The sequence below is a fragment of the Alligator mississippiensis genome, chromosome 9 (genome assembly GCF_030867095.1).
Source record: "Alligator mississippiensis isolate rAllMis1 chromosome 9, rAllMis1, whole genome shotgun sequence".
Lineage (NCBI taxonomy): Eukaryota > Metazoa > Chordata > Crocodylia > Alligatoridae > Alligator > Alligator mississippiensis.
The window spans coordinates 43,747,879-43,773,620 of NC_081832.1; the positions used below are offsets into that span (position 1 = coordinate 43,747,879).

A 25,742-nucleotide genomic window follows, 5' to 3' on the forward strand; every position below is an offset into this window, starting at 1 on the left:
AAGTCAGGATTTGTTTCCTAAGACTGTGTATTTATGAACCTGAACTCCATACTAGGTACTAACAGACATGTCTCATCTCTAGAGAATTCATAATTAACTACCATTTCTATCAATTTTGACATTTCTTTACGTTGAAAGGTGCATCTTGTGGGAATTTAAGATTCTATGAATGCATACACTGTGTTCCTACTTACTGAATGAATAGGAAAAGCTAACCTGCTTTAACCACGCAGTGTGTATGTTATGTATATTTAGAAACCTCTGACAGACCTGTTTTTCTTTTTCTCTTTCTCTTCCTTGTCCTCTTTCTGCATTGGCAGAGCATCTTGGATTTGAATTAAAGGGTATGGAACAACCATTCATTTGTTAATCAGAAGCCATTAAGAGCTGCCCACATTATAGTTATGGCTTTAATGGGATGATTAAAAAAATCTGCTGTTCTGCTCTTTTTACTGGCACCAAGATAGATATTTGGACCAAAAACATCCTTAAATATAAGCCTATAAAATTCATGTGTATTGTTAGCAGCACTTATTTCTTTGCCTGGATGAATGAGAAGCACGGTATGTATAGTAGTATTGGGATGTTCAAATTGCTCTGTGTCTTCTCACTTCAAAGGCTTTTTTCCCTATGTTTAATTTGAAAAGGTAGAGCTTCCACCTGTTCAAAAGGTGACTGGCAGATGCAGTGTGGGACTGGACACAAGCTTCAGTAAAAGAAAGGATGGTTTCTAGGAAATTTGGGAGCAGGGGCTTGAATCTGTTGTCATTCCAAACACACAGCTCCCACTGGAACCAAGGAATGTTCAGTAACAGATCTGGGCCACCTTTTTTTAATTCCCCTTATCCCTCCACCACCTCTCTCCCTCCTAAAAATTGCTCATTTTGTGCTTGGAGTGGAAGAACTGATGTAAGATTAAGATCACCTGAGTTAATATAGAAGAAAGAACAGGATCCCAAATTGAGGCTAACTAGGGACTTTTTTAATTACTTGAAATGCCACTGGATTGAACTCTAAAAGACTATAAGCCAAACATTTTTTTAAATGCCTCAGTGACTTAGAAGCTTCCAACCATCTTACTATTGGGCAACTTTAGGCATCTACCTAGTCCAATGTGAGTACTGTCTGCTTTATCATAATTTTGCTATTTTCACTTCCATTCCCTCTCTTCAGAAATACAGTGAGGTGCTCTTTGACCTAATATTTTGTGATCATTTTCCATTGCTAATGTATCACCTCTGAGTTGTTTTCTCTGTGTACTATAGTTCTGTGGAGTTCTCAATTGGCCTCTAATTTCTGGATTGCTCCCTGGTTTACAATGCACGTTCACTGTGCAGAACTATTGGTGGCCAAAGCCCACCCAGTTCTGTTTCTTCCACCTGAGTTTCAGCAGGTGGCTTGAGAACTGGTGGTGTGCTGTTGCCTCAAATAGTTTCCAATACAAAACTCTTATTGCTGTTTTTCTTGGGATATGTCCTGTTGACTGTACCAACAACTCCTTTCAGACCTCTCTGCGCCTTCCCAGGGGCATATTCTGCTCTCCTTCACACCTGTGTAATCACACTAGTTTCTGAACGTTACCAGGGAGCAACAGGGAGCAGAGAGCAGAATTTGGCCTTGAGTTTCCCTTAAATAACATTTCTGTTCCTTTAAACTTCCCCTGAAAACATTCTGCATATCCCTGAGTCCTCCTAATCTCCTTCTTTCCCAGTGCTGCGTCTTTTCTAAATATATGTCCTTCTTTGTGCGGTGTGGTGCCCAGCTGTGCAGACAGGTTCCACATGGAGTCTAATAAGTGTCCTGAACTGTATTCCACCTCTTGTGTCTTATTCCATCTCTTTGCTTATGTTTCCCTGAGCCAGATTCACTGAAGTCGGAAGGTTATTTTAGCCTAGGGCAAGGACACATTTTGATACCATCTGTACTTCTGTGGGGCTGCAGCTGCAAGAAAGCAATGTTAATTCATCCTTAGAATCAGCACATCCCCTGTCTGCCTTGATCACTCTGCTTTCACAGCCAATGGACTCATGTCCCCGGTTTTGATGGTTCCCTTCCATTTGCACTGGCAGAGAAGGAGTTTCTGTAGTATTGTGTGTCCATAGCCTTCCTTACTGGAATACTTTCAGCCATTAAATTCTTCACCAAGTTTTCCAGTCTGATAAAATAGCATGGACCAAAAGCAAAACTGGTCCCTATTACCTTGCCCAGCTGCTTTGCAGTGGCTGATAGCATCCATGATACCAGTATGTTTCTCAGAGAACCTCAGATCCTTCCTTTCCTTGATCTAATAAGGAAAGAAGAATCTTTGAGATTTTGATGATATAACTCAACCCCGAGTTCTGCTCAAGACGTATTTACATTCTGTGCTGTTTACATTTTCTAGATGTTGCAGCAGATCCAAGTTTACAGGATTTACATTTTGATTGATATTTACAAGTCCAAGAGGACTCCCTACTGCCCTGGACTGGGCTGTATATGCTGGTGTACTAAAAAAACAAAACAACCCTGGGAAATAAATTCTTTATTTCAGATTTCATCCAGTAAATGCACAGCAAATGCAGATGGAAAGGGAGGGACAGAGGGAAAAATATTCTTTATCTCTCAAATAGAGATCTTACAATATAGCACAGAGAAGACCAGCATGGTTAAGATATTTTAATTCCATGGGATGGGCTCACTAGCCTTTCCCTTTAGAAATATTGGAATTACATTCTCCTCTCAACTATCTTGTATAAATCCCCACTCACCAGAGTAAGAAATAGGAATTTCTCTCCAAGGCTCAAATTTTTGATTCCTCAGAGTCTGAACCTGTACAGCTCTGAGTACTCTGGATTCCAGTTAACATGAATATAAAGTATGGTGCTTATTTCCTTGAGGGAGGAAGTCAGAACCTGTCAGGATCAGGATCCAAGCGCAAGGAGGAGTTTCACTATAGTCCCTAATGGCTGTTGGTCCACTTCCCAATCTGTTGTATCATTGGCCAGAATTTTGCACTGGTAACAGTCAAAAAATAAAATATTACCCCTCCCCCCCGCAAGAAATTTAATTCTGAATCAACGTGAAGCAGTTTACTTGATCTGAAACAAAATGTTTTATTTTGTTTTTGGGAGCTATATAATCTTTTTGGAGGGGGCATTTAATTTCTCAATTTTTAATAGATTAATTTTAATCTGTTTAATCTTTTGTTCTTTTAATTTTAGTCTATTTTTAAATGTAACTTGCCATTTTGAAACAGAAACTTGAAAGACATCTTTTGAAAATATCAAAATGAACTATTTAAAATATGAATCTGAACTGTTTTGATGTTTCTGAAAAAATGTCCCCTATTTTGGGACATTATTCACTATATTTGATCTGATACCACAAATAGTTTGAGTTTCCCCTTCAGCCTCCTGAAATTCCATTTTTCAATGAATTTACTATCTGTCAAAAAATGTCACCCAACACTGCCTAGGATCAAGCTACCAGGACCAATTTACATTTTTATAGCAGGCTATTTTATGCTATAGAAAGTGAATTGATTTTGGAACCAGGAGTTATGGAGAAACTGGTGCTGCTAATACAAATACACTTTTAAATGACTGTTAGAATTGAGGATTTTTGACATCCCTTTTTATTTTACTTCTCCCATTTTTCACTGTCATTATTAAAACACACCCATTCCATGCCACATCTTCAGCTGCCTTTTCTCCTTCATTCACCCTTCACTTTTTCATGTGTTTCCTGTAGTATCCATGGTTAGTATTGTGACAGTGTCTGCCTTATGTGACATAAAGTGGTTTGTTCATCACATTTGCTGTTTTAGAATGATGAAGGTGATGATAATGTTGTATGTGTTATATCATAGGTAGGGTGACAATATATCCCAGATTGGCTGGGAGAGTCCCAGAGTTTGGAGGCCAGTCCTGGCCAGCCAGTGAAAATTAAAATGAGCATCCCGGACACAGGGCATGGAGGCAGTAGCAGGAGCTGTGAAATAGGACATCCTATTAGCGCTGTTACTTCATAGGTGATTGTTAATACCTGTGAAGTAAAGAACAGTGGGTTATTAATGGGCCATTGACTCCCTGCAGTAGGGGGTGGGGACAGAGGCAGGCAGTGTCCTGGATTTCACATTGTCCCATGTAGTCACCCTAATCATAGGTGTGCATGGCACCTGAAAGACAAAAATTGACAGGCCTTAACCTGAGTATGTTATAATCTACATTGAACATAGATTTATTGTGTACATTGCATTATTTTCTTCCTCTCACTGTTCAAATTATTTTATATACATGAAGATGTTATGTTTTCAACCACTTCCTTTATGAGACATCTTGGTGCCACCCTAAATTGTCTTCAGCAGCCTTCTTTAACCTCAGACCTGCAGATGTGGCACATAGCTACAAATTATATTGCTGAACAAAGAGTTGTCAGCTTCAGATCCAGGGTCTGATCCTGCATCTCTGGTTCAGCCCTGACATCCCTGTTGAATTAAATGAGATTTAATGCACTTGCAGGGAAGGCAGAACCAGGGCTATATGCTGATTTGACTGGCACAATAGAGACTAGGATTTGTTCCTTAGGGGAGAAGTTTGTAATATGGGTGAAGAAGTGGGAGGAAATAATTTCTTTGATGGTTTTACCTCTTACCTTCCTACACCCTCTTTTCCACAAAATGAAAGGCAGAGATCGCATCTGATAAATTGATATTTTGGCAGCAAAAATTATGAACCATAAAAATTCTCTGGGAATTTTTTTCACTTGTTTTTTCCATGGTAAAGTTTCACCCTGCTATTCCCCACATAAAAATAATCTCTGTTCACCAAGCAGAAAAATTCTTGACCGGATAAATCCTTAACCAATAAAAGTCCCAACTGACCTGTTTTTATAATTTGTTTAAAACATCAAATTAAAACAAAGTGGATTTGATACAGTTTTCAAATACCTAAAGGGTGGCTATGAAAGGGCTAGAAATAGAGAGTGGCTGCAGGGTACATATTTAGGAGTAGTGGTTTCAAATTGCAGCAGGCCAAGTTTATGTTGGATGTTAGGAAGAACTTTCTCACTATGAGCATGGTTAAGTATTGGAACAGGCTACCCAGACACTGCGGAATCTCCATCCTTTTAAGCTTTTAAGAGCAGGTTAGAGACTCTGCTGGGATGATTTAGTTAAGGATAATCTTGCTCTGAGAAAGAGGTTGAACTGACTGGCTTTAAGTTCCCTTCCAGTCCTACTATTCTATGAATCTGTGAGTGCATCTACACATGTGCTTTACTCCAGTTGACTAATTAGCTGCACAGTGAACTATTACTGTCTACGTATGTGCCAGTATCAGGACGCAGTAAATTAACTAACTCTGCTGTAGGATAGTACTGTTGGGGACAGTATTGGTGGAGTAACACGTGCTGCAATGCACATGTAGATGGTGACAGGGGCTGTCTGGGGCAGGAGGCTACCTGCTTCTTAGACCTGAACTTTAGCACCCTCATGCCCCAGCCAGGCCCTCTGCTGCTTGACCTCACCATCCTGAGTCTGTGGCTAACCCACCAGGCCCCCTGCTAGCCTGGGACTGCTCCACTCTGGCTTAAATTGCTGTGGTCCTGAGTGCACGTGCAGATACTGCACCTGGGAGCAGCTGAGTCTGGCCCAAACTGCGCCGGAGTTTATCACCTCACTTTAATGACATGTGTAGATGCACACTGTGGTTCTAAAACAAATGGATTAACACAGTCTCTATCTTTGCAATTGCCACAATTTACAGCAGTGATCATGGAATGAATAATACCAGCTGTGAACAATGTTGTCAGAATTTCCATGGCTTTGAAAGACCATAGTTAGCTTTAAGCTAAGTTCAAAGTTAAGCTTTCCAGGCTTTTTTACCTAAAATCTAAATAGGGTAAATATAGTCTAGGAAAAAGCCATTTTTCAGAAAATAAAACATGTTATGCTAGAATGCATTTACAGTGATTAAAATTAATTAATAAAATCCACAGAATGAGCAGTTCTGGTGTTGGGGCAGCCAGTCCTGAAAACTCAAAAGAATAAATTATTTGTGATCCTATGGAACACTGCTCACACCAGGAAAAAGAAAAGTGTTCACTGCCTGTTTTAGCTGTTCCTGCCGTGGCTATGCTCCGGGTGCTCCTAGTTGCCATAATACCTTAGCTCCTTCTTTACTGTTTGTCAGACAGGGCTTACAGACCCTGCAACCAATGAATATCACCCAATTTTTAGTACTTTCTAGCTAAGTCATGGCTCCTGCTCCCTTTCCCAGTTTGATGACTTCCCAAGCAGAAACATCCATTTAGAATAGTGATTCCACCAATGCCATGACTGGACCAGAGAACTTGCACCATTTTTCTGTACAATAAAGCCGGCCTATTGAAATCTCAGCTCAAAAAGGAAGGGAAAGATTATGTTTCCACTGCCCCCAGTACTTACACAGCATTCCTCACCAAACAAATACATAGGGAATGGAAGAGGAAGAAAATTGAGCAAAACATCCCAGTCCAAAGATGAACTCTTCCCCAAAGTATTATAAATTATTTAGTGTAATGGGGAGTCCAGCGAACACCAGAGCAACCGTCACTCCCCAACTACTGGAATATCAACATGGAGCTGCTTCACAGGGGAAGATCACATCTGTGCAGAAGATTAGTACATAGTCTGGGTACTGCTTCAGGCCCCATTAATCCCTTAGGTCTGATGTAGAGGGTAAATTTCATCCCAATTGAGGAGGAACATGATGCAGTTTTTCTCAATGGCCATACTACTCAAACCCAGTGTTGGCCAATAAAAGCATTTGGAGCGCCAAAGCTTGGGAGGTTTTTGGTTGCCATCCTTAATGAAAGGTGAAGGAGGAGCTAGTATCTTGGCCATACTAGTGAAAGTGAGGTACAGGAAATTCTCAATACATAAGAAATTCTCTAATTTTGTCCCCTCTATTTCCCAAGGAACCAGTCTTTGAGCAAAGTATTCCTCTCTGGCTTGCAGGGTGGATCTCTGTATGCACTGTGTTGGTTCCTATATAAAACTTGCAGAGACTCATCATGCATCTCAAGTGCCTGTCATGTAATAGATGTCCACAGTATATAACAAAGTAGTTTGGAATTTTGCTTTCTTTTTAGAACACTAGAACAAATGGTCATAGTGTGCAGAATAAAATATTTCTGATTGATTTTTTGCATGCTGATGACTGAGCTGACTGTATCAGCCTCTAGTTTGTCAAGTAACTGTTTCTGTTCTTATCCTGTTCAGAGCTTCAGAAAGAGTTTAATTTTGTTTACAATTCAGATTTCCAAATGGCAAACGAGGATAGGCCAAAATACCAAATTTGTTGGAATGTATTTTTCTCTTCCCTTTATTTTCATTATATCCTAGTTCTTGACCATGACTCTAGTATTCCTAGAACCTAATGTCATTCTTATTTCCCTTCTAGTTTTTCACCTCTAGCTTCACAATTGCTGTGGGATTTTAAGATGGTCTGTTAAAGGGTCTTAGTGTCTCTCCTGGTGGAACATTCCATGATACCAAATGTGAGAAGGGTTTTTCATGTGAGAAAATGTTCTTGAGAATGTTAATTAGGGGACAAACTCCCCAAAACCCACAATGTTTTTTACATAATACATGTTATTGGGGCATCACACACAGTACTTATTCATTGCACAAGTCATTTTGTGGGTCTCCCGACTATAGTGCTCACACAATGACATAGTAGAAGACCAAATTCTTCTCTATCATGCAGTTGGAAATCCAGTTACATCACTGATGTCAATGGATGTATCCACCTGAAACTGAGAAGGGAGTTTGGGCAATTGTGCTCATAGAAGAGAAGAGGTGCCTCAGGCATGTAGCTAATGATATTTGAGTTGAACCAATTTGAGGTTGTCTAAAGCTTAGCTTATCCCCAACTTGTGCATAAATTTTTGGGTATTTAATTTATTTGAATTAATTACTTTTCTCCACTAAGGAGCTATTAACTGTCACAAGTGATGGTTTTCAGTGGATTTGTATTCCATTACAAACTACTATAATTACTATAGATCACCAACCATGTCTACCTTAATTTCACAAATGCACAAACTGCATAGTGAGATTAAGACTGATGTGTTCTGTGAAACCATACATACTTAGGACATGTCCAGGAGAGCAACCGAGAGTCTTCTGTAATACTTTTTGTGAAAATTATTTGATTACTTTTAAATCCATTCATATAATCAGTTACCACATTTAATTACTCCATCCCCTCCAATTTTCCACAGCTTCACTGCTTCCCTTCATGCACATCTAACCTTTGGTTTTTTTCCTTTCAGCACCTGTATGCTTTGGGACATGATGTGTTGTAGTTTCTGGAATACCCCTAATCTCCAAAGCATGCAGATGTTGCAAAGAAATTCCACTTCTGAGTCCATCATAGAGACTAATACTAGGTTGGATTTTGTGATGGGGCCATCAAAGGATGCCTGGGTATATGTGGTGAGTGTGGGGTGTGGTTGTGGTCTTTATCTGTATACCAAATCACCTGAGATGGATGCTGAAAAGTCAAAAGAAAAGCTGTGGGGCTCTTGGAAGTCATGGGAGAGAAGTCACAGGCCTGTTATAGGGGAGGAGCTGATAAGTTTGTTGGAGCTTATAAGAGAGCTTTACAAGGCAGGAGTGAGGAGCATGGGAGGAGAGGAAGGTACTATATTTCAGTATGCTTGAGAAAAGCATCCATAGTTTCGGGTGTGACCAGAAAGGAGCCATGGAACAGTGTGAGGTCTGTCCATGACAAACTACACCTGTTTGATTCTGCTTCCTAATGGGAGTGTCAGTCCTTGTGCAGTCAGAACACAGCATTTGAATGCAGGTACATTTTAAAATCATTTATTTATCTCATCTTTGCAGAAGCTGAGGAACTTTACCAGAAGAGAGTTTTAACTATCACTGGGATCTGTGTTGCATTGCTTGTGGTTGGAATAGTTTGTGTGGTGGCTTACTGTAAAACCAAGTAAGTATTAGTTACCAGACAACAAGTATTAGTTACCAAACTTTACAACAAGTTTGAAGTTCAGGGTTCATACCTTCATCTATGACACTTATGGACCTAAATAATACTTCAGGATGTTGATAGTACTACCCAACTTATATCTGCAAAACAGCAGTGTCTAACGCAGCAGGGATGTAGAGGTCAAAATCTGTTTACACCTGGCCTTAGATTCCCCTTGGAGTCAGAAGAGCACCAAGACTCTTGTTCACTCTCTGCTGGTGTGAAGCGTGGAACAGGACTGGAACAGGACTTCTAGCCTAGCGTGGAACAGGACTTCTAGCCTAGAAAAAACTGCACCAGATTGGGATCTAGGAAGGCCTCCTTCCCCCTGGCACCTACTGGACACGGGTTTTTGCTGGGTAGAATTCTATGACTTACTCCCACCCAGTATGCATGTATGTGACAGCATACCTGCCTAGACAACACAAGCCTTGTGCACAAGTTTAGTTACCATGTGAATGCTTGCAAATCCCTACTGCATAGACAGTAGGATTGCAAACTGTGCCAAAGTGCCCAAAATGCCACATACACAGCTGGAAAAGTGCCATTTGGGAGCATAAAGTGAAACAGAATCCTGCCCTGAGTGCAACCAAGCTACAAAGTTTTAATCTGAATCCAAATTTTACAATATATTGCATGATCACAGAACAGAGGGCTGGGTTTGGGCCCATATCTGCTTAGAAGCTTTGGAAAACCATTAAAATTGTAGGAAGTTCCGAACACCGGGGAATTCACTTTTCTTGTGTTCATGATTTTCCACAAGCCCAGTTAACAAGTAAGTACAGTAATGAATGTTACTGTAATGAGAGTTAAAAGTTTGCCTTTACATCCTTTATTTATCTCCTCTGAACATCTTGGTTCTGAAAAGTCCAGTGAGTTATTAAAATTTAAAGTCTAACTAAAGCAACTTAATCTGTTTCTTGCTTTTACTTATCTTTTTAACAGAAAACAACGAAAGCAAATGCATAATCATTTACGGCAAAATATGTGCCCAGCCCATCAGAACAGGAACCTTGCAAATGGCCCTAGTCATCCCCGGCTGGATCCTGAAGAAATTCAGATGGCTGATGTAAGTGCCCTTCATGTAAATCAGTGCTGGAGGCTACTGGACATATTGTTCAGGCTCCAGTTGTTTATTATGTGTGACATTAAAAAAATCAAAATGAAGACATGCACGGGTCCTTTTCCAAAGTTAAAACGGGAGCGGAAACTTATTTTTTGAAGTCAAAATTTGTCTGGCTTAGGGCAAGGAATTCAGAGCAGAAATATTTGAGCTGACCATATTTAATTCTGCTTCCCTCTTTGTGAGACATTCCTGGTATTTTCTGTTCATTAAGATATCCCCAAATGTATCATTCTATAACATTACAAATACCATGCATGACAAGGGTGCTGACAGTGTGGCTGGGGCTGCTGCTGTTGTCATGTTGTATAGATATAAATGGCATTTCATACACAGTTATAGTCCACCACTTTTGCTTGGAACTCATGTCACAGTGATGGGCTCAGTAAAGAACTTACGCTTCAGAAAGGCACATAACCATGTTAAGTTCACGCATGTGAGAGGTCCCACTTAACTCAATGGGGTTATCAACCTGCTTAAGTGCTTTTCGGTGTCAGGAAAGAATAAGAGTAGGAAGGACTCAGATTCATAGCAAGTAAAGACATCAGACTAGTTTCCCACCTGTGCCCAAGCCCTGGTATTCTAATTTTTACTTACTTGATTTCAAACCATCACATTCTCTTAGCATTTTTTGCATAGAATAGAGTATATGTTGTCCAATATATTGTACATAAGGGTCCAGAATATTACTGGTCATGAGTATAATGAATTACTTGACAGCTGCACCAAACATAGATAGATATGTTGTAAAAAGTAATGCAGACAGACAGTCATGAGTGCAGAAAGAGAATCAGCAAAAGCAGCCACATTACCATTCTGCGGCCCTGAGAATTCCCCAGCAATACCTTGTAAACTCTGTTGGTGATGAGCAGGCATAATCCATGCAAAATATGTGGTTGATCACTGCCAGCTCAGGGAAAACCTGAACATAATTATTTGAACTACACCCCATGTCTTCAAGGCTCTTGGTATTCTTCACACCCCTTCATACTCCTTGGCATTTTGGAGAGGCCAGAATAGAGGCACACAACAGCCACAACTTTTTAACCTTTTGGATACACTGTTCTACTTATCTCTTTTCGCTGAGCACTGAGCTGCATGCCATCATATGCTTGTTACATGGGTTGATATAATATAATCTAACCAATATCATTGGCTGATCTTTGGGATACTTTTCATTACAGTATATTTCTAAAAATGTTCCTGCCACTGAGCATGTGATACGAAGGGAAACAGAGACAACATTTTCAGGAAGTCATTCCTGCTCACCGTCTCATCAGTGTTCCACAGGCACTCCAACATCAAGTCAGAGGTGATGTATGCCATTTCCCTATAAAGCCATACAATCACTCTAAGGATAATTTTAGCAAGACAAGCATTGCTTAATTCAAAGCAAATACAACATATTTGTTCACCTTCATGGTCATTTTTCATGGATGTTTGCAAAATACTGTCATTTAGGCTCTGTCTACACTGTAGGTTTCTGTAGTCCCAGCTCTTTCATTTATGGTTGTGAAGAGGTGTGATGACAGACTGACCTTGCTATGCTGGCAAAGACTCACAGTGTTTGCTCAATTATTCTGTCAAAAATGTGCTTTTGCTGGCATCAGTTATTTTTCAGGACTGGAAGAAGCTATGTGGGCAAAAGTACATATTTTGTGGCATAGATTATGTCCAAACGAGAATGCTTTTCTGTTGTAGTGTATATCATAGGAAGAGATAGAAGGGACCCCAGGAGGTCATGTAGTCCAGCTCCCTCCAAATCAAGGCAAGACCATGCCAATCAAGTATCTGTCTAATCCCTGAACATTTCCAGGGATGGAGATTCCACAACTTTTCTAGGTAGCCTGTTCCAATTTTTAACCATCCTTATAGTAAGAAAGCTCTTCCTTTATAGTAGATCCAGGTGGTCCCTCCATTTTGGCTGTGCTGTGCATGCACAGTGGACTCTGCACTCACTGCCTAGTCAAAACAGGCTCCTGCCAGAGCTCTGCATGAACAGTAAACTCTGAGCTCACCAGCTTATTGGGGCAGGATCTGGCTGAAGCCCCTGTTTTCTGTGGCTCTGGAGCCCAGAGGGTGAGTGCTGCTGCTCATCACCCTTCCCCTTCTTCCCCTCCCCACTGAATTCAGCAGCAGGGAAAAGGAAGGGAAGAATAGCAGTGGCAGGGCCAGGAGGGCCCAGGAGGAGGGAGCAGGGCCTCCAGCCAGGTGCCACACAGGGCACAGCTGAAAGGGGCTGTGACCCTGCCACTCTCTGGATCTACCGCAGTGTACCTGCAGAATGCATGCAATATACTTCCTCTGAACAGGAAATACTTTAGCTACCCTAGTGCAGTGATGGGGCAGGTTATGTTTTTTCTGTGAAGGGGAAAAGCTAAGTAGCACAGATGCAACCCTGAAGTAATGCAGTTTCACTGCCACCTGCAGAGCTAGCTTGGGTAATTCTGCAGGGTATCACCTATGTTTGTGTTATTACACAGAGCACAGGGTAGTGCCATTAGGAAATAGCCAAGCTACCTTCATGTGTGCTACTTTTGAATCTGGAAGCACTATAGCCACTATAGCATGGCACTGTGCCCAAATTAATCAGCTGTGCTTCTCAATAGAGCCAGTTAGTCCTCATGCATCACCCCATAAATACCACTATGCTGCTTTCAGTTTGGGAGGTAGTGCACTTAGAACAACAAAGCCAAGTATCAAGTTTGTGGTGCAGGCAGGCCTTAGGCTCCATTTATTCAATGCCTAGCTCTCATATGAAAATGTCCATCATTATGCCTTAAAGTAATTTACAAAGGGGGCTTAGGGCCAGGTTTATGAATGTAGCTTGATACACAAAAGGGCAGAAAGACAATAAATAAGATTTTGAAAAGTGTAGGCACTAACTCAGGTATCTAACACAGTATGCTAACTCACATTTCCTTCAATGGCAGTTAGTTGCTTGACATATGCAGTTTCCTTTGACTATCCCACTGGTACCTATAGGTGTCTTCAGGTACCTAAATATCTTTACAGATCTTGCACTAAACATGCAAATCATTTTTGTAAAAGGGACCTAGGATCCTACATCGCATCATTTTGAAAAGCTCACTCTTTATGACATTTACATACTACAGTCCTGTCGCTTTAAATTCATCAAAGGTACTTGAGATGGGCTCAGGGACTCATTTGGGTAACTTCTGTTTCAGAAGGTGTGGTTTACAGGATATTTACAAAATCACAAAAGGCTTAGATTTGACTGATAGGCCTGGACTCACTATTAATGATTAATACAGTTATAAAAATTATAATAAAATTCATTCTAATATTAATATTCCAGTGGTTATGAGCATTTTTAAATACTACAGGTAAGGTGTATATTCTCACAGCCACAGGATGTGTTCTTCTGAATTTATGACTGCAAATATGCCTTTTCTCCAGCTGAGTTTTTAAGTCTGGTCATAGAAAGACTACTTCAGATGACTGCTGTTGCATGTTTAGAGCTAAACTTTAAATGGAAAAAACTAGGTTGTACCTTTGCAGCCTACACATACACAAAATGAAAGTATCTACAGGTAGGAAAGCATGTGTCTGAAGATAAATAATTTATTAAGTACACCCAGATTACATATGTACAGACAAACACATACGTATGTGTATTTTACTAATGTTTGAATATTTTGCCCTATTAGGTCCTGTAGTATATGAGCATAGAGGGCTATAAATATTCTTAAATATAAGTGTAGGTCTTCAAAGTTCAGGTCGGATTTGGCAAGTGCAATTTTCACCAGCAAACAATTCTTAATGCAACTTACTGCAGGCCAATGTGGTTCAAAATGTCAAAATCTTGGACTTTTGTAATTTCAGAAGTAGAACTTTCTAAGGCTACCATAACATTTTGGGTCTCAGTTATGTGTGTGACTGTAGGTCATCAGAGAAATGGCAGTAGTTCTTGTTAAGAGAGACTGTCAAGATGTTATTTTTCCACATTTTAAAATATTCATTGAGGTGGAAGAAACTACGCATCTATAAAACTGGGGTTATGACCTTTTTCAAGCACATTTCAAATTGCAAATAAACGTTTTCCATTTTACAGTGTCCAGGAAAGTCCTGGGTTGCATCCTCAAATACCCTAGAGAATGGCTCAGAATGGATGTCTTTATGCCTGTGTCTTTGTGGATCTTATTTTCTGTCTCCTTTGTTCTAATGAAAGCTGTGTTTATTCTAGTGAGGGAACTCTGAAAAAGCATTTAACACTGAAACATAATTGTAAAATGACACTGGCATGTTTATATCTTGTTGGTGAATGGCAGATCATCTGACAAGTCAAAAGGTCTCAGGCCTGATTCTGATTTCACTTTTGCCAGTCATCCACTCTAAGTTTATGGACATGTGAAAAATGTACTTTAAGATAAAGTATGACAGAGTTTTACCATGTATCAGCTGCTCTGTGGCAGCTGCCAATGTGTATGCTCTTACCCTGTTTTAAGTGTAAGCTAAAGCAACTTAGTCCTCAGGGAAAGAGGAGAGAGTCACCACAGTATAACTTCCTGTTTTTCTGGGATAAGAGCATACATATGGACAGTCACTGCAGAGCAGTTGATGTGTGGTAAAGTCCTGCTTCTTATCACATTGTGGTAAAGTGTTCCTATGCCCACATCCTAAATTTTGGTAGATGTTGATTAATCCTTTGCATTGTAGATATTCTGAGAAGTGTTCCAGAAAACAAAAGATCTTTTGAAGATACTCATGTACCTCCAGCAGTGTGACCATTCTGTTAGTTCACAAATCTTGGTGGTTTAGACCTGAATTTTTCAGGTATCCACACAATATTTTGCATTCCTGAGTTGCACACACAAAACACAGGGCTTAGTTGTGTGCCCAGAGGTACATGTGCAAGCATAGAGCTGTCTGGCACACTCCCACCAAGTCCTTTGAACTCATTTCAAGATGTTTAGGCCTTTAGGCCAGATTTACAAAGGTATTTAGACACCACCTAAAGATGCAGGTAGATATCAAGAGAGCAAGAGAGGCATCCAGTTGCTACAAGAGGGTTCCATATCACTCATTCTCTTTTCTATGGGGACACCATTTGACATCACAAATGAATTTGGTGATTGCAGTTGAGAGTGTGCCTGGAGTCATCAGTAATAAAAATAATATTTCATAATTAACATATCCTTTGAAAGCTTTTAATAGTACTATCATCTTGTGGAAGCAACCTAGGACCAGGTTCTATGTGGGCATAACTCCATCAATTTCAGGGAAATGAAGCCATTGGAGAATTTGACTCCTAGACCAGAGGCAGGTTGGCATTTCTGAAGTGTGGGGCTATTACTCACAGAGAAGATCTGTTTCCCATTAATGGTCATATTTCCGATATTGGGTTGATCAACTCAAAACACGAGGGATATATGTCATCTCCAACTGTCTGCACAGAAGTATGTTGGCACATATAACCCCAGCATGCATGCGTCAAAAGATCCCCAGCCTGGATCTCTTGATCTCACTTTGTTCCTTCCAACTATAAAAATCAGCCCCTGATATCAAAGAAAACTCCTACTGATAGTCAGAAAAGACTTGGCTACCTTGCCTTAAGTCAGATACACTGTAGTCTTATTGAGGTTCTGAGTCTCAGCACAGTATTTGGTATCTACTTTTATTGGCCTCTTTCAACAGCCTTCACTGAATGGAATTCCTTCCCTGCAGCACATGCATATTCAAATGTAAAGTCCCTTGCTGAAATTCCTGTTGACTTCAATATTTGGATCAGTAGTCATGCTGTAGGCAAAAAGGAAGCAGCAATCTTTGGACTTCACTTTTCTAGTGGGCATAATCTGAGCACCCTTTCTGTACCTAACTGGAAACACAGCTGTGCAGGTATAATTAAATGTGGGCATGAATGGAGGTGTGTAAATGTTTAAGTAATGGATCTGTCAGTGCAATAAGGCTGTGACATTTCTATTTGTCCTCTTTTATAACCAGCAATAATTACATTTAATAGGGAAATTTAAAAAAATGAAGACCAGGTTTTAAAAATCAGGTCTGTAACAAGACACATTCCCTTGAGTCAAGCAAAGCACAGAATGAAGTGTAAAATGGATGCAGTAGAACAAATGAGTTTTTGCATGACAATCAATTTTGTAGGAGCAAATGACAAAAGTTCCCACAGACTTCTCTTGATCTGTGGTTTGATCTACAGACATGAAAGCCACACGTGGAGCTTGGAGCGGACAGAGAGCCTGACTTCTGATTCCCAGTCTGGCATCATGTTATCTTCAGTGGGAACCAGTAAATGCAACAGCCCTGCCTGCATTGAGGCTCGTGCCCGCCGAGGACCTGCATATTGCATTGAGGACTCAAGAAGACCCATGATGCAATATAGGGATTCTGTGGATTCACTGAGAGACTCACCACACAGCGAGAGGTCAGGCTTCACTGTTTTGCACCACCACCAAGATGTAACAGCCACAGTGCAGATGCGTATGTTATAGGTTAAAATCTATGTAAGTGAAAGACAATAAATAAGGGCATCTGTATTCATGCAGAACATAAGAACATATTGACCCAGAACAATGGTCTCTGCTTTCCCAAGCTCTAATGCTCTGTGATCTTGAACAAATCACTTATATCTATATTTTCAGCTAATGCTTGAATTGTGGGTATTGGCTCTATCAACCAGTGAAAGAGTGCACTGTATATCTCCAAACAGCCAAAAAGTGTTATGACACAACCTGAAGGGACTCTCCCTCACCGCATCCCTTTGCAAACAGGTAGTACCCTTGCAGGAACCAATGGAACAAGGTACTCAGTACGTTTTCCCTAATGATGTTGTGGTTGGTTTGTGCACAGAGGCTCCAGGGGTGTTGACATTACCTTTCACACTTCCATGGACATCCTGCTGGCCTGCCACAGTTTGGTTCTCAGCATGCAGACGATACCAAGCTTCAAGAGAGTCTGGGTAGCAGAGAAAGGTGGTCCAGGTGATGCGGTGAATAGGTAGGCTGGGAAAGCTAAGTAGCAATAAGTGAGTTGAGGTTGAGAATAGGTAAATAAACAGTATTGTACCTAGGGAGCAATACTAATCAGCTCCAATAAAAATGGAAAATTACTATTTAGAAAGCAGCATCAGAAAGAAAGCCCCACAGCTTAGACTAGTGAATATATTGACTATGAGTTCATACTGTAATGCTGTTACTAAGAGAGCAAATGAATTCCTGAGTTGTGTCTATAGATAGAGAAATCTCTTATAAGTCAAAGAAGGTTATAACAGAGTTTTGTTGAGATTTTGTTGGAAGTACACCATGAGCACTTTGGGGCCCTGCATTACAGAAAAGCCACTGCAGACCAAGAGGGAATACAGAGAACAGCAGACACAGGGATAAAAGGCATTTCAGGATTTGACATAAGATGAGAGACCAAGCAACTTTGATTCACAGAGCTAGGGAGGTACTGCAGGGAGAAAAGATATATGTAAGGCTGAGAGGATACCTTTAAGGTTGAGAGAAAGGCACAAGACAGACTGCTGTGGATCAAAAAAGTAGGGGAATTAGGATACAGGATACTGAGGGTCAGATGCCAAACCAGATGAAATCAATGGAATTCTCTCCATTGATTTCAGTGGGCTTGGAGAAGGCCCTAAAAGTGAATGAATTCAGGTTATACTGAATATGAAAAAAACATGTTATGGCTGGTCAGCCCGTGTCTTTGTTGTGTACAGTCATCTGAGAGCCATTTGGCTCTGTGTCCCCTGAAAGCACAGCTATACTAGGTCTAGATATCCCCCCACACCCTATTTCATATATAGTAATGGCCCTTCAGAAAGAGCAAAATGGGTGCACCTGAAGTATAACGTAATCCAGGGGTGGGCAAAATATGGCCCATGGGCTGGGCCATTCTATCTGGCCTGCAGGGCCCCTAAAAAATTTAGAAACTTTTTATTTGCCCCTGGCTACCTGTCAAAGATGACAGGAGCCAGGGGCATTAGAACCCAGGGGAAGCCACGGCAGGTTCCCGCAACAGCAAGGCCTAACCGGCCTTGCCACCCCAGCTGGAAGCCCCTGCCTAGCAGAGGCTTCTGGCCTGGGACCATGGGGCTGTTCATATCTCCCTGCGCAGGAGCAGGAAATTCAGGTAAGAAGGAGGAGAGGAGGTGGGGAGGCAGGGGAGGACTGCGGGCAATCGCCCCAGTCCTCATGCTCAGGCCAGCTCCTGCTAAGTTCAATGGTCCGACCATACAGCTGGGAGCCACGTGATGCAGAGCAGCTGGTGGGTGGGCAGGAAAGTGGGGAAAGCAGTGGCCAGGGAGAGTGGAAGCGAGCAGGCATGCAGGAGCACACAGCCCATACCGGTGTCCCAGGACCACTGCCAGCAGGGCCCAGAGCAGGAATGCGGGCCATGGGCTAGCAGGGGTCTATGGAGCTGGCCTGGGCTGCACCAGCAGGCAGAGGAGGGAACTGGCTCAGCTCCATAGAGCCCCTGCCGCCCTGCTCTGGGCCCCACCGGTGCTGGCCTTGGGACACTGGCACAGGCCCCGCACTCCCCCCTAGCTATTGCTGGCTCCTGCATGCCTGCTCATTCCCAGCATCCCCCACCCCAGCCCTACAGTACAGGCAGGGACAAGCATGTGCAGCCCCAACCCTGTGTACCCCGTGCTTGCCCATTTGGTCTGAACAGCAGCAGCGCAGGATAAACTGCTGCTCAGCATGGGGGAAAAGTGCCCTTCACCACCACCACTACTGGGCAGTGTTTGCTGTGGTGGCCCAGAGCCCACGCTGCACAAGGCTGCAGTGAGGCTTCTTCACCGCTGCTTGTGAGCTGCCCAGCTTGACAGCAGTGGCTATATGGAGCAGCCGTGCTGGGCAGCTGACAAGCGGCGGTGAAGGAGCCTCACCACAGCCTCGCACAGCATGGGTTCTGGGTGGCCACAGGGGCTCTCTGGAGCTGGGCAAGCTCCCCCCTTTTCCTGCTGGTGCAGGCCAGCCTGGCTCCATAAACCCATGCCAGCCCACGCCCTGCACTCCTGCTGCCCCACTCTGGACACTGGCATGGGCCCTGTGCTCTTGCATGCCCACTTGCTTTCACTCCCCCCCACCCCCACGCACACGTTCCCCACTTTTCTGCCTGCCTGCCAGCCACTCTGCACCATGTGGCTGCCATACCCACATCCATACTCACAATACACACAATACTCACAGCTAATGGCACTTTATCATGCATCAGCAGATGCATGACGAACAGAACCAAGGAGGTGATAATTCCCCTCTTTCGGGCTCTGGTCAGACCGCAATTGGAGTACTGTGTGCAATTTTGGGCGCCACACTTCAAGAGGGATGTGGATAACCTGGAGAGGATCCAGAGAAGGGCCACTCGTATGGTTAAGGGCTTGCAGGCCAAGCCCTATGAAGAGAGACTAGGGCACCTGGACCTCTTCAGCCTCCACAGGAGAAGGTTGAGAGGCGACCTTGTGGCTGCCTATAAGCTCATCATGGGGGCACAGAAGGGAATTGATGAGGCTTTACTCACCAAGGCGCCCCTGGAGGTTACAAGAAATAATGGTCATAAACTAGAAGAGAGCAGATTTAGACTGGACATTAGGAAGAACTTCTTCACAGTTAGAGTGGCCAAAGTCTGGAACGGGCTCCCAAGGGAGGTGGTGCTCTCCCCTACCCTGGGGGTCTTCAAGAGGAGGTTAGATAGGCATCTAGCCGGGGTCATCTAAACCTAGCACTTTCCTGGCTATGCAGGGGGTCAGACTCAATGATCTATTGAGGTCCCTTCTGACCCTAACATCTATGAATCTATGAATACCATACCCACACACACATACACACATCCCCACAACCCCCCATACCCACCCACCCACAGCTCTCCACAAACACCACACTCACCATAACCCCTGACATCCCATACAATATATGAGTACGACTGCATTTTGAGCTATTATGCAATCACTTCTACATATACAGCACGAACGCACACAAATCAGGACAAAAATACATTTTTAAAATTAAATTAAAATAAATTATTATGGGTGTTTGATTTTTAGTATATAATTTGTTTTTTTCCCCTAAGAGGGCAAAACCTCTTCCCCAAAGGAGTACTTACAGGGGCAAGGGGAGGGACTTCTGGTGGCAACGGTGAGAGGTTAGGGACAGGACTTCTGGCCCGATGACGGCAATCAGGGTATGGGGCTACCCATGCAGCCCTCGGTAGCTTGCCAAAACTCGATAAGCGGCCCTCCACACAAAATAATTGCCCACCTGTGACATAATCCCACAACTCCGCCACTGCTTATCAAGGAATCAAAACATATGTCACCCTCTCAGCAACCTCTTCTTGTCCTGGTCATATTCTCAAGTAGAGGTTTGAGAAAAGAGAAGCAGTCTTGCAGTAACTGCTGCTGTCTCTCCTGCATCCCCTTCATCTCTGGCTGAGCACTGGGGCCCAACTGTGACACCATTTTAGCCACCTGAAAGAAGGTGAAGGACCCAGCCAGTCTACAGGTCTTACAAAGCAGGCAGGCTTCCCTGGGCAGGCATTGCCAAAGGACGATGTTTAAGGGTGCCCTTTGGTGTCACCCTTCAGTAGTGACCAAAGTGGGGACCAAGGGTCTTTCTTTTTCTTTTCTTTTTTGTTAGGGTACTTTGGAATTTGTGTTGTGTGTGCTGGAGAGGATGGGAGGGGTTAGGTGGGGCTTTTGGTAAGGAGGAGGAGCAACGAGCACATCCCCTCTGCAGGAGTGTGTGTGTGAGCTTGGAGGAGATGTTAGGGGAGGGGGAGGTGATCTCCCCTGGGATTGTGGTAGGCTTGTGGGTATTGGGGGAAGCAATTTTTGGGAAAAGGTTTCTTGTAATCTTAATGTGAGTGGTGATTATGAAGTGCAGTTACGATTGGTGGGAGGGTTTGCTTATGTGGCAGGGAGGCAAGGTTGGAGGGAGGTGGGGCTATTTTTCTCATTATCACCCTGGCATCCAAGCTCCAGCAGTGGATGGTGCCAGTTCCATCAGAGGAAGATATAAATACCCATCCTGAAAAATTATGTGATCACATGGCTTTTGGGTTTTGGTTGAATTCAGAAATCCAAACAGAGGACTTGTGGGTCCTTTAGCTGCTTGAACTGAGGGAGAAGGACCCAGCTGGCCAGAGATCTTTGGCCCAGCACCCACTTGGGGCAGTACTGAGGGGCACTGCTCAAAGGTGCTCCTTCGCATTGCCTTTTGATAGTGACAGAGTAAGGGACATAGGGACTTTTGTTATTTTCCTCTTGTGTGTCTTTTGAATTGAAGTTGTTTGTTGGGAAAAGGGAAGTATTTGTTGGTTTATGGGGACAGCCAGAGCCCCTCTGTGGAACAGGTGGTGTGGTGCTGGGAGGGACATTGAGGGGAAATGGAGGGGTCTCCCCTTCATGAGAGGCAAGGGACTGGAGTGGGTGGGCACAGAAGTGGAACTAACATTTTCAGCACCTGTGCAGGAAGAGGTGGGGAAGGGAGGCTGCCAAGCACTGGAGAGCAGGAAGGGCAAGGAGGAACCAAGCTGCTGCTGCCAGCACATAAAATCCCTGCACCAAATCTGCTGCTGCCACTGCACACAGTTCCTATGCTGTGGTAGCCACTGTGCAGGCTTCCCTTCAGATCAGTGCTTGGGGATGGTGCCATGCTCACTGACCCTAGTTACACTACTGGATGGGCTTGGGTGGGGGAGAGGAAGTTGGAAGAGGTTTTTCAATACCTAGAAGTGAATGGGGGTTGGTAGGGCTGCAAAGCATGGTTGGGATAAGCCAGAAGCTTTGTTGTCCGTGTTGGTAGGCAAGGAAGCAGAAGTGGGTGGGGTGAGATGGAAGTGAGGTTTTAAAGTTTTGGGATGACATTTGGGGAGTCATTTTTTGTTTCATATCTTGTGGCATGTTTGTCTTCTATTGTAAGCTACCTTGAGCCAACTTGGGAAAGACAGTAAAGAAATCTAATGAATAATGAATACATTAAAAACATGTTTGAAAGTAGGCTCCAAAGTCTGTGAACTACCTCAGGATTTGGTTCTTTGGGGTGGAAGTTAAAACAGAGTGTGGGGGGGTGTCTCAGCATTGACTGCTTGGGCATGGTGGCCTGCACTCTAGGTGGTCAGTGGAACAGGACTCTCTCTGAATAGCCTTGTGTGTTAATGAGGATCCAAATGCACTTGTTTCTTCTTTCAGATATGTGTCTGCTCTAACAACACCAGCTCGACTGTCACCTGTTGACTTCCATTACTCGATTGCTGCCCAGGTACCTACTTTTGAGATCACCTCCCCCAACTCTGCTCATGCTGTTTCCCTGCCCCCTGCGGCACCCATCAGCTTCCGTGTGGAGGAGCAGCAGCCTTTACTGCGAAGGTATCAAGTCCCCTTCCAGGATATGCAGCGGTATGACAGTTACTACCAAAGGAAGAGCTACTTAAACGACAGCATGGGGAGTCTGCCTTCAAGCCCCTTCCGCATCACGGAGGATGATGAATATGAGACGACACAGGAATACATCACAGCACTAGAACAACCAAAGAAAACAGCCAGCAGCAACAGGCGGTGGAAAAAATCTAGACTGAATGGGCACATCTCACACAGAGCTAAAATGGTCAGAGACTCCTTCTCAGTGAGCAGTGCCTCTTACAGCGAATCCGATGAGGAGATGGTGGCAGAGAGCACCCCGTTCTTAAGCATTCAGAACACTGATGTAATGAACACAGATTCCCCCCCGCTGTATCGACCAGGTGACAGCAGGACTTACTATTCCTTCGACAGACACAGCACGTATGGGGAAGGCAGCTTGCCACACACAAGACCCAAACCAGACTCAGCACCTCACTAGAAGCTGCACAAACTCACACACCCCCAAACAGAGCAGTATCAAAAAGGAGAAAAAATATTTTTATTTTATATAAAAGAGGAAAAAATATAAGAAATAAAATGTTTTATTTTCATTTTAGCAAAGTTGTCTTATAACAGCTAACAGCAAAGACTTTTTTTATAGGGAATCTCTATTTATATGTAATGTCTTGATTTACAGCTTCCAAAAAAAACACAAACAAACAAAAACAAAATAAAAAAGTGGGCCAATTTTTGACTACTTAAAAATAGAAAATAAAAATATCGTGGTGCCTTTTTGCTGTATGCTAACGCTGGAGTCCATGCTAAGGATTATGTTTCAGTAGCATTCGTAAGATCATAGGTTTTCATTTGGACAAATTACCATTTTAAGGGCGCTTTCTCATTTGAAAAGGATAAAAACAGCACCCTCCACTTTGCCCCATCTCTGGATGTTAGTGATCTAGTTCTTTCCAGTAGTGTTAAAACACACAGAAAGGACACATGTATGTATGTTTTCATAAATACCTCCTAAGGGGAATCTGTCTTGCCCTGTAAAATACGTGTATTTTTGCTTATTTCAGGAAAAATTCTATACATACGGGAATGCAGAAATAACATTTCTTTTTGCAACACAGGTAGGAAGAGAAAAAAGCATACAGTAGCAACAGCCCTTACAATATATCTGTCAACCTCCTAAACATGTTACTGTGTGGGGTCTGAAGTAAAACTGGATCATTTTGGCACAGTTTTGTGAAGTTGTAGTCAAATAAAACATTAAAATGAACGTGGTAAAATATTATCTATTTACATATGGTAGAATTCACTTCACTGGCATAGACCCCACTTGGGAGGGAAACAGTCCATTGCAGCAATTGCAAATAAGTACTCTTGGTTGGCGAATTGCTTTCAAAGGCAGCATTGCATTTTCAGCAAACAATATGAAACTCAGATAGAGTCAAATCCTGGCTATAACAGTGCAAGGTAGTAGAACAAAAGGCCCTTTCTTCAGGAAGCTAATGACAGCACAACCATCAATTCACCCCTACAAACTATCTCAATGAGCTGCAACCCCCCCCCCCCCCCCCAACACCAGGCATGCAATTTAAAAGAACTGTGTGTGCCATTAATCTCTGTTTAAAGTCATTGCAATACATTGCCATGATCCTTCCCCTCTGGCCAGTGAAGCAGGCTGGTAATTCATCAGGAAACCCATTAAGTGGATTCTTCTGTATCAGTGTGCTGTATATTGTAAAGAAAGTTTTTTTGTAATGTCCCAGTGTTACATAACTTGCTATGAAAGATGGATGTCATGTTTCAGAGCCTGGGGCAGCCCTGGCTACTGGATCAAAAAAGACAGTACTGTGTGTGCAGGCAGCAGAATATTCACATGTGAAAGTGCCCCTCTCTCCTTTTTGTTCTCTGCAGCAATCCTGTTTACATCATAGCTTGATTCTTTTCATTTTATATTTTTACTTCTGCATGTCCTTTGCATTTCAGATACTGTAGATTGGATGCATGGTGAAGCTGTGACTGAGAAGATAATACAACAATTGACAGTGTATTTCATTTAACTTTTAGCAATAAAGTAACTAAACCCTCTATTCCTCACCCACAATGGGGTCAGATAGAAACTCTGCTAATTTGTCATAAGATGATTGTAAAAATTTGCTCTGGATTGTCTGAATGTCAGAACTCTTGACTGTTTAACACTTGAACATTTTTTATATTATAAATAAAATAAGAAATAATTAGTATGTTTCTGGGGTGTTGGTTGTAGCCGTGTTGGTTTAGGGATATAGGCAGACAAGGTTCTTAGGGTAAATTTGATATCTTTTTTTAGACCAACTAAAATAGTTGGGAAAATTCCTCTTTGCAAGCTTTTGGGTACAAACACCCTTCTTCAGGGAGCGGGAGCATCTGCAGTTGTTTTGGGCTCTTCCAGGATGATAAAAAAGCCAGTATGCAAGAATGTAGGTCAGTGAAAATGCAAATGTGTGGCATTGAGGGTCAGAGGGGGTGAGAGACGATGGGTGAGACACAGGAGGTGGGTGGGGAAAGAAATGGTGACCTGGAAATAGAATGTAGCTGGTAAATTGTAGAGGTTACCTAGGGTATCAGATGCCAGGCAGGTTATAATGTGCCATAATGTTCAATATCTATATTTAGTCTATGATTTTTTGTATCTAGTAGGTTGATGAAATGAAGTGAAACACCTTTCACAGACATGCCTATGAACTTCACTTCACCCATTGTCTTTTACCCCCTCTGACCCTCACTGCCACACATTTGCATTTTCACTGACTGCATCCCTCTACTTGGGATCTCTTGAGCATATAGGTTAGGGATAGACATCACACATAAACCGGTTTAAGTGATCAGAGACTGGTTTAAACCTGTAACAGAACAGATGTTCAGTGCACATAAACTAGTTTGAAAATTACTGAAACCAGTTTGAGATAAACCTGGTTGAATGTAGTATCAGACTTAACTGATTTATCTCAAACTGGTCTATGCAATGTTTGTCCCAGACCCCTTGCTAGGTTAAGATAAACCAGACACCCCCAGCATCTCAGCATGCTCTCTGGGCTGGGTGGGGATGTCTACTCCACAGCAGGGCTGGCCCCTCCCCTCCGCTTCCTGGCTGGAGCTCCAGCAGAGACTTTCAGGCACAGCAGGGTCTGCTTGGCTTCCCTCTGCCCTACTGCCTCTTGCTGCTCACTGCTGAAGCAGGAAATCCCCCCTCCCTCCCTCCCATCTCCCACAGCAGGGACACCAGCCATGTGGTATA

General features: G+C 42.7%; 1 protein-coding gene across 1 annotated transcript in view; it reads left to right on the forward strand.

The window, feature by feature from the left end:
• Nucleotides 1-24,705, forward strand: part of NRG2 (neuregulin 2) — a 371,803-nt gene extending 347,098 nt beyond the window's left edge. Inside the window, 5 exon segments of the mRNA XM_059733428.1 lie at nt 8,870-8,972; nt 9,957-10,080; nt 11,319-11,446; nt 16,316-16,540; nt 22,307-24,705. Coding sequence (XP_059589411.1) covers nt 8,870-8,972; nt 9,957-10,080; nt 11,319-11,446; nt 16,316-16,540; nt 22,307-22,955 — 1,229 coding nt within the window. The 3' untranslated portion in view covers nt 22,956-24,705.
• The last annotated feature ends 1,037 nt before the right edge of the window (nt 24,706-25,742 follow it).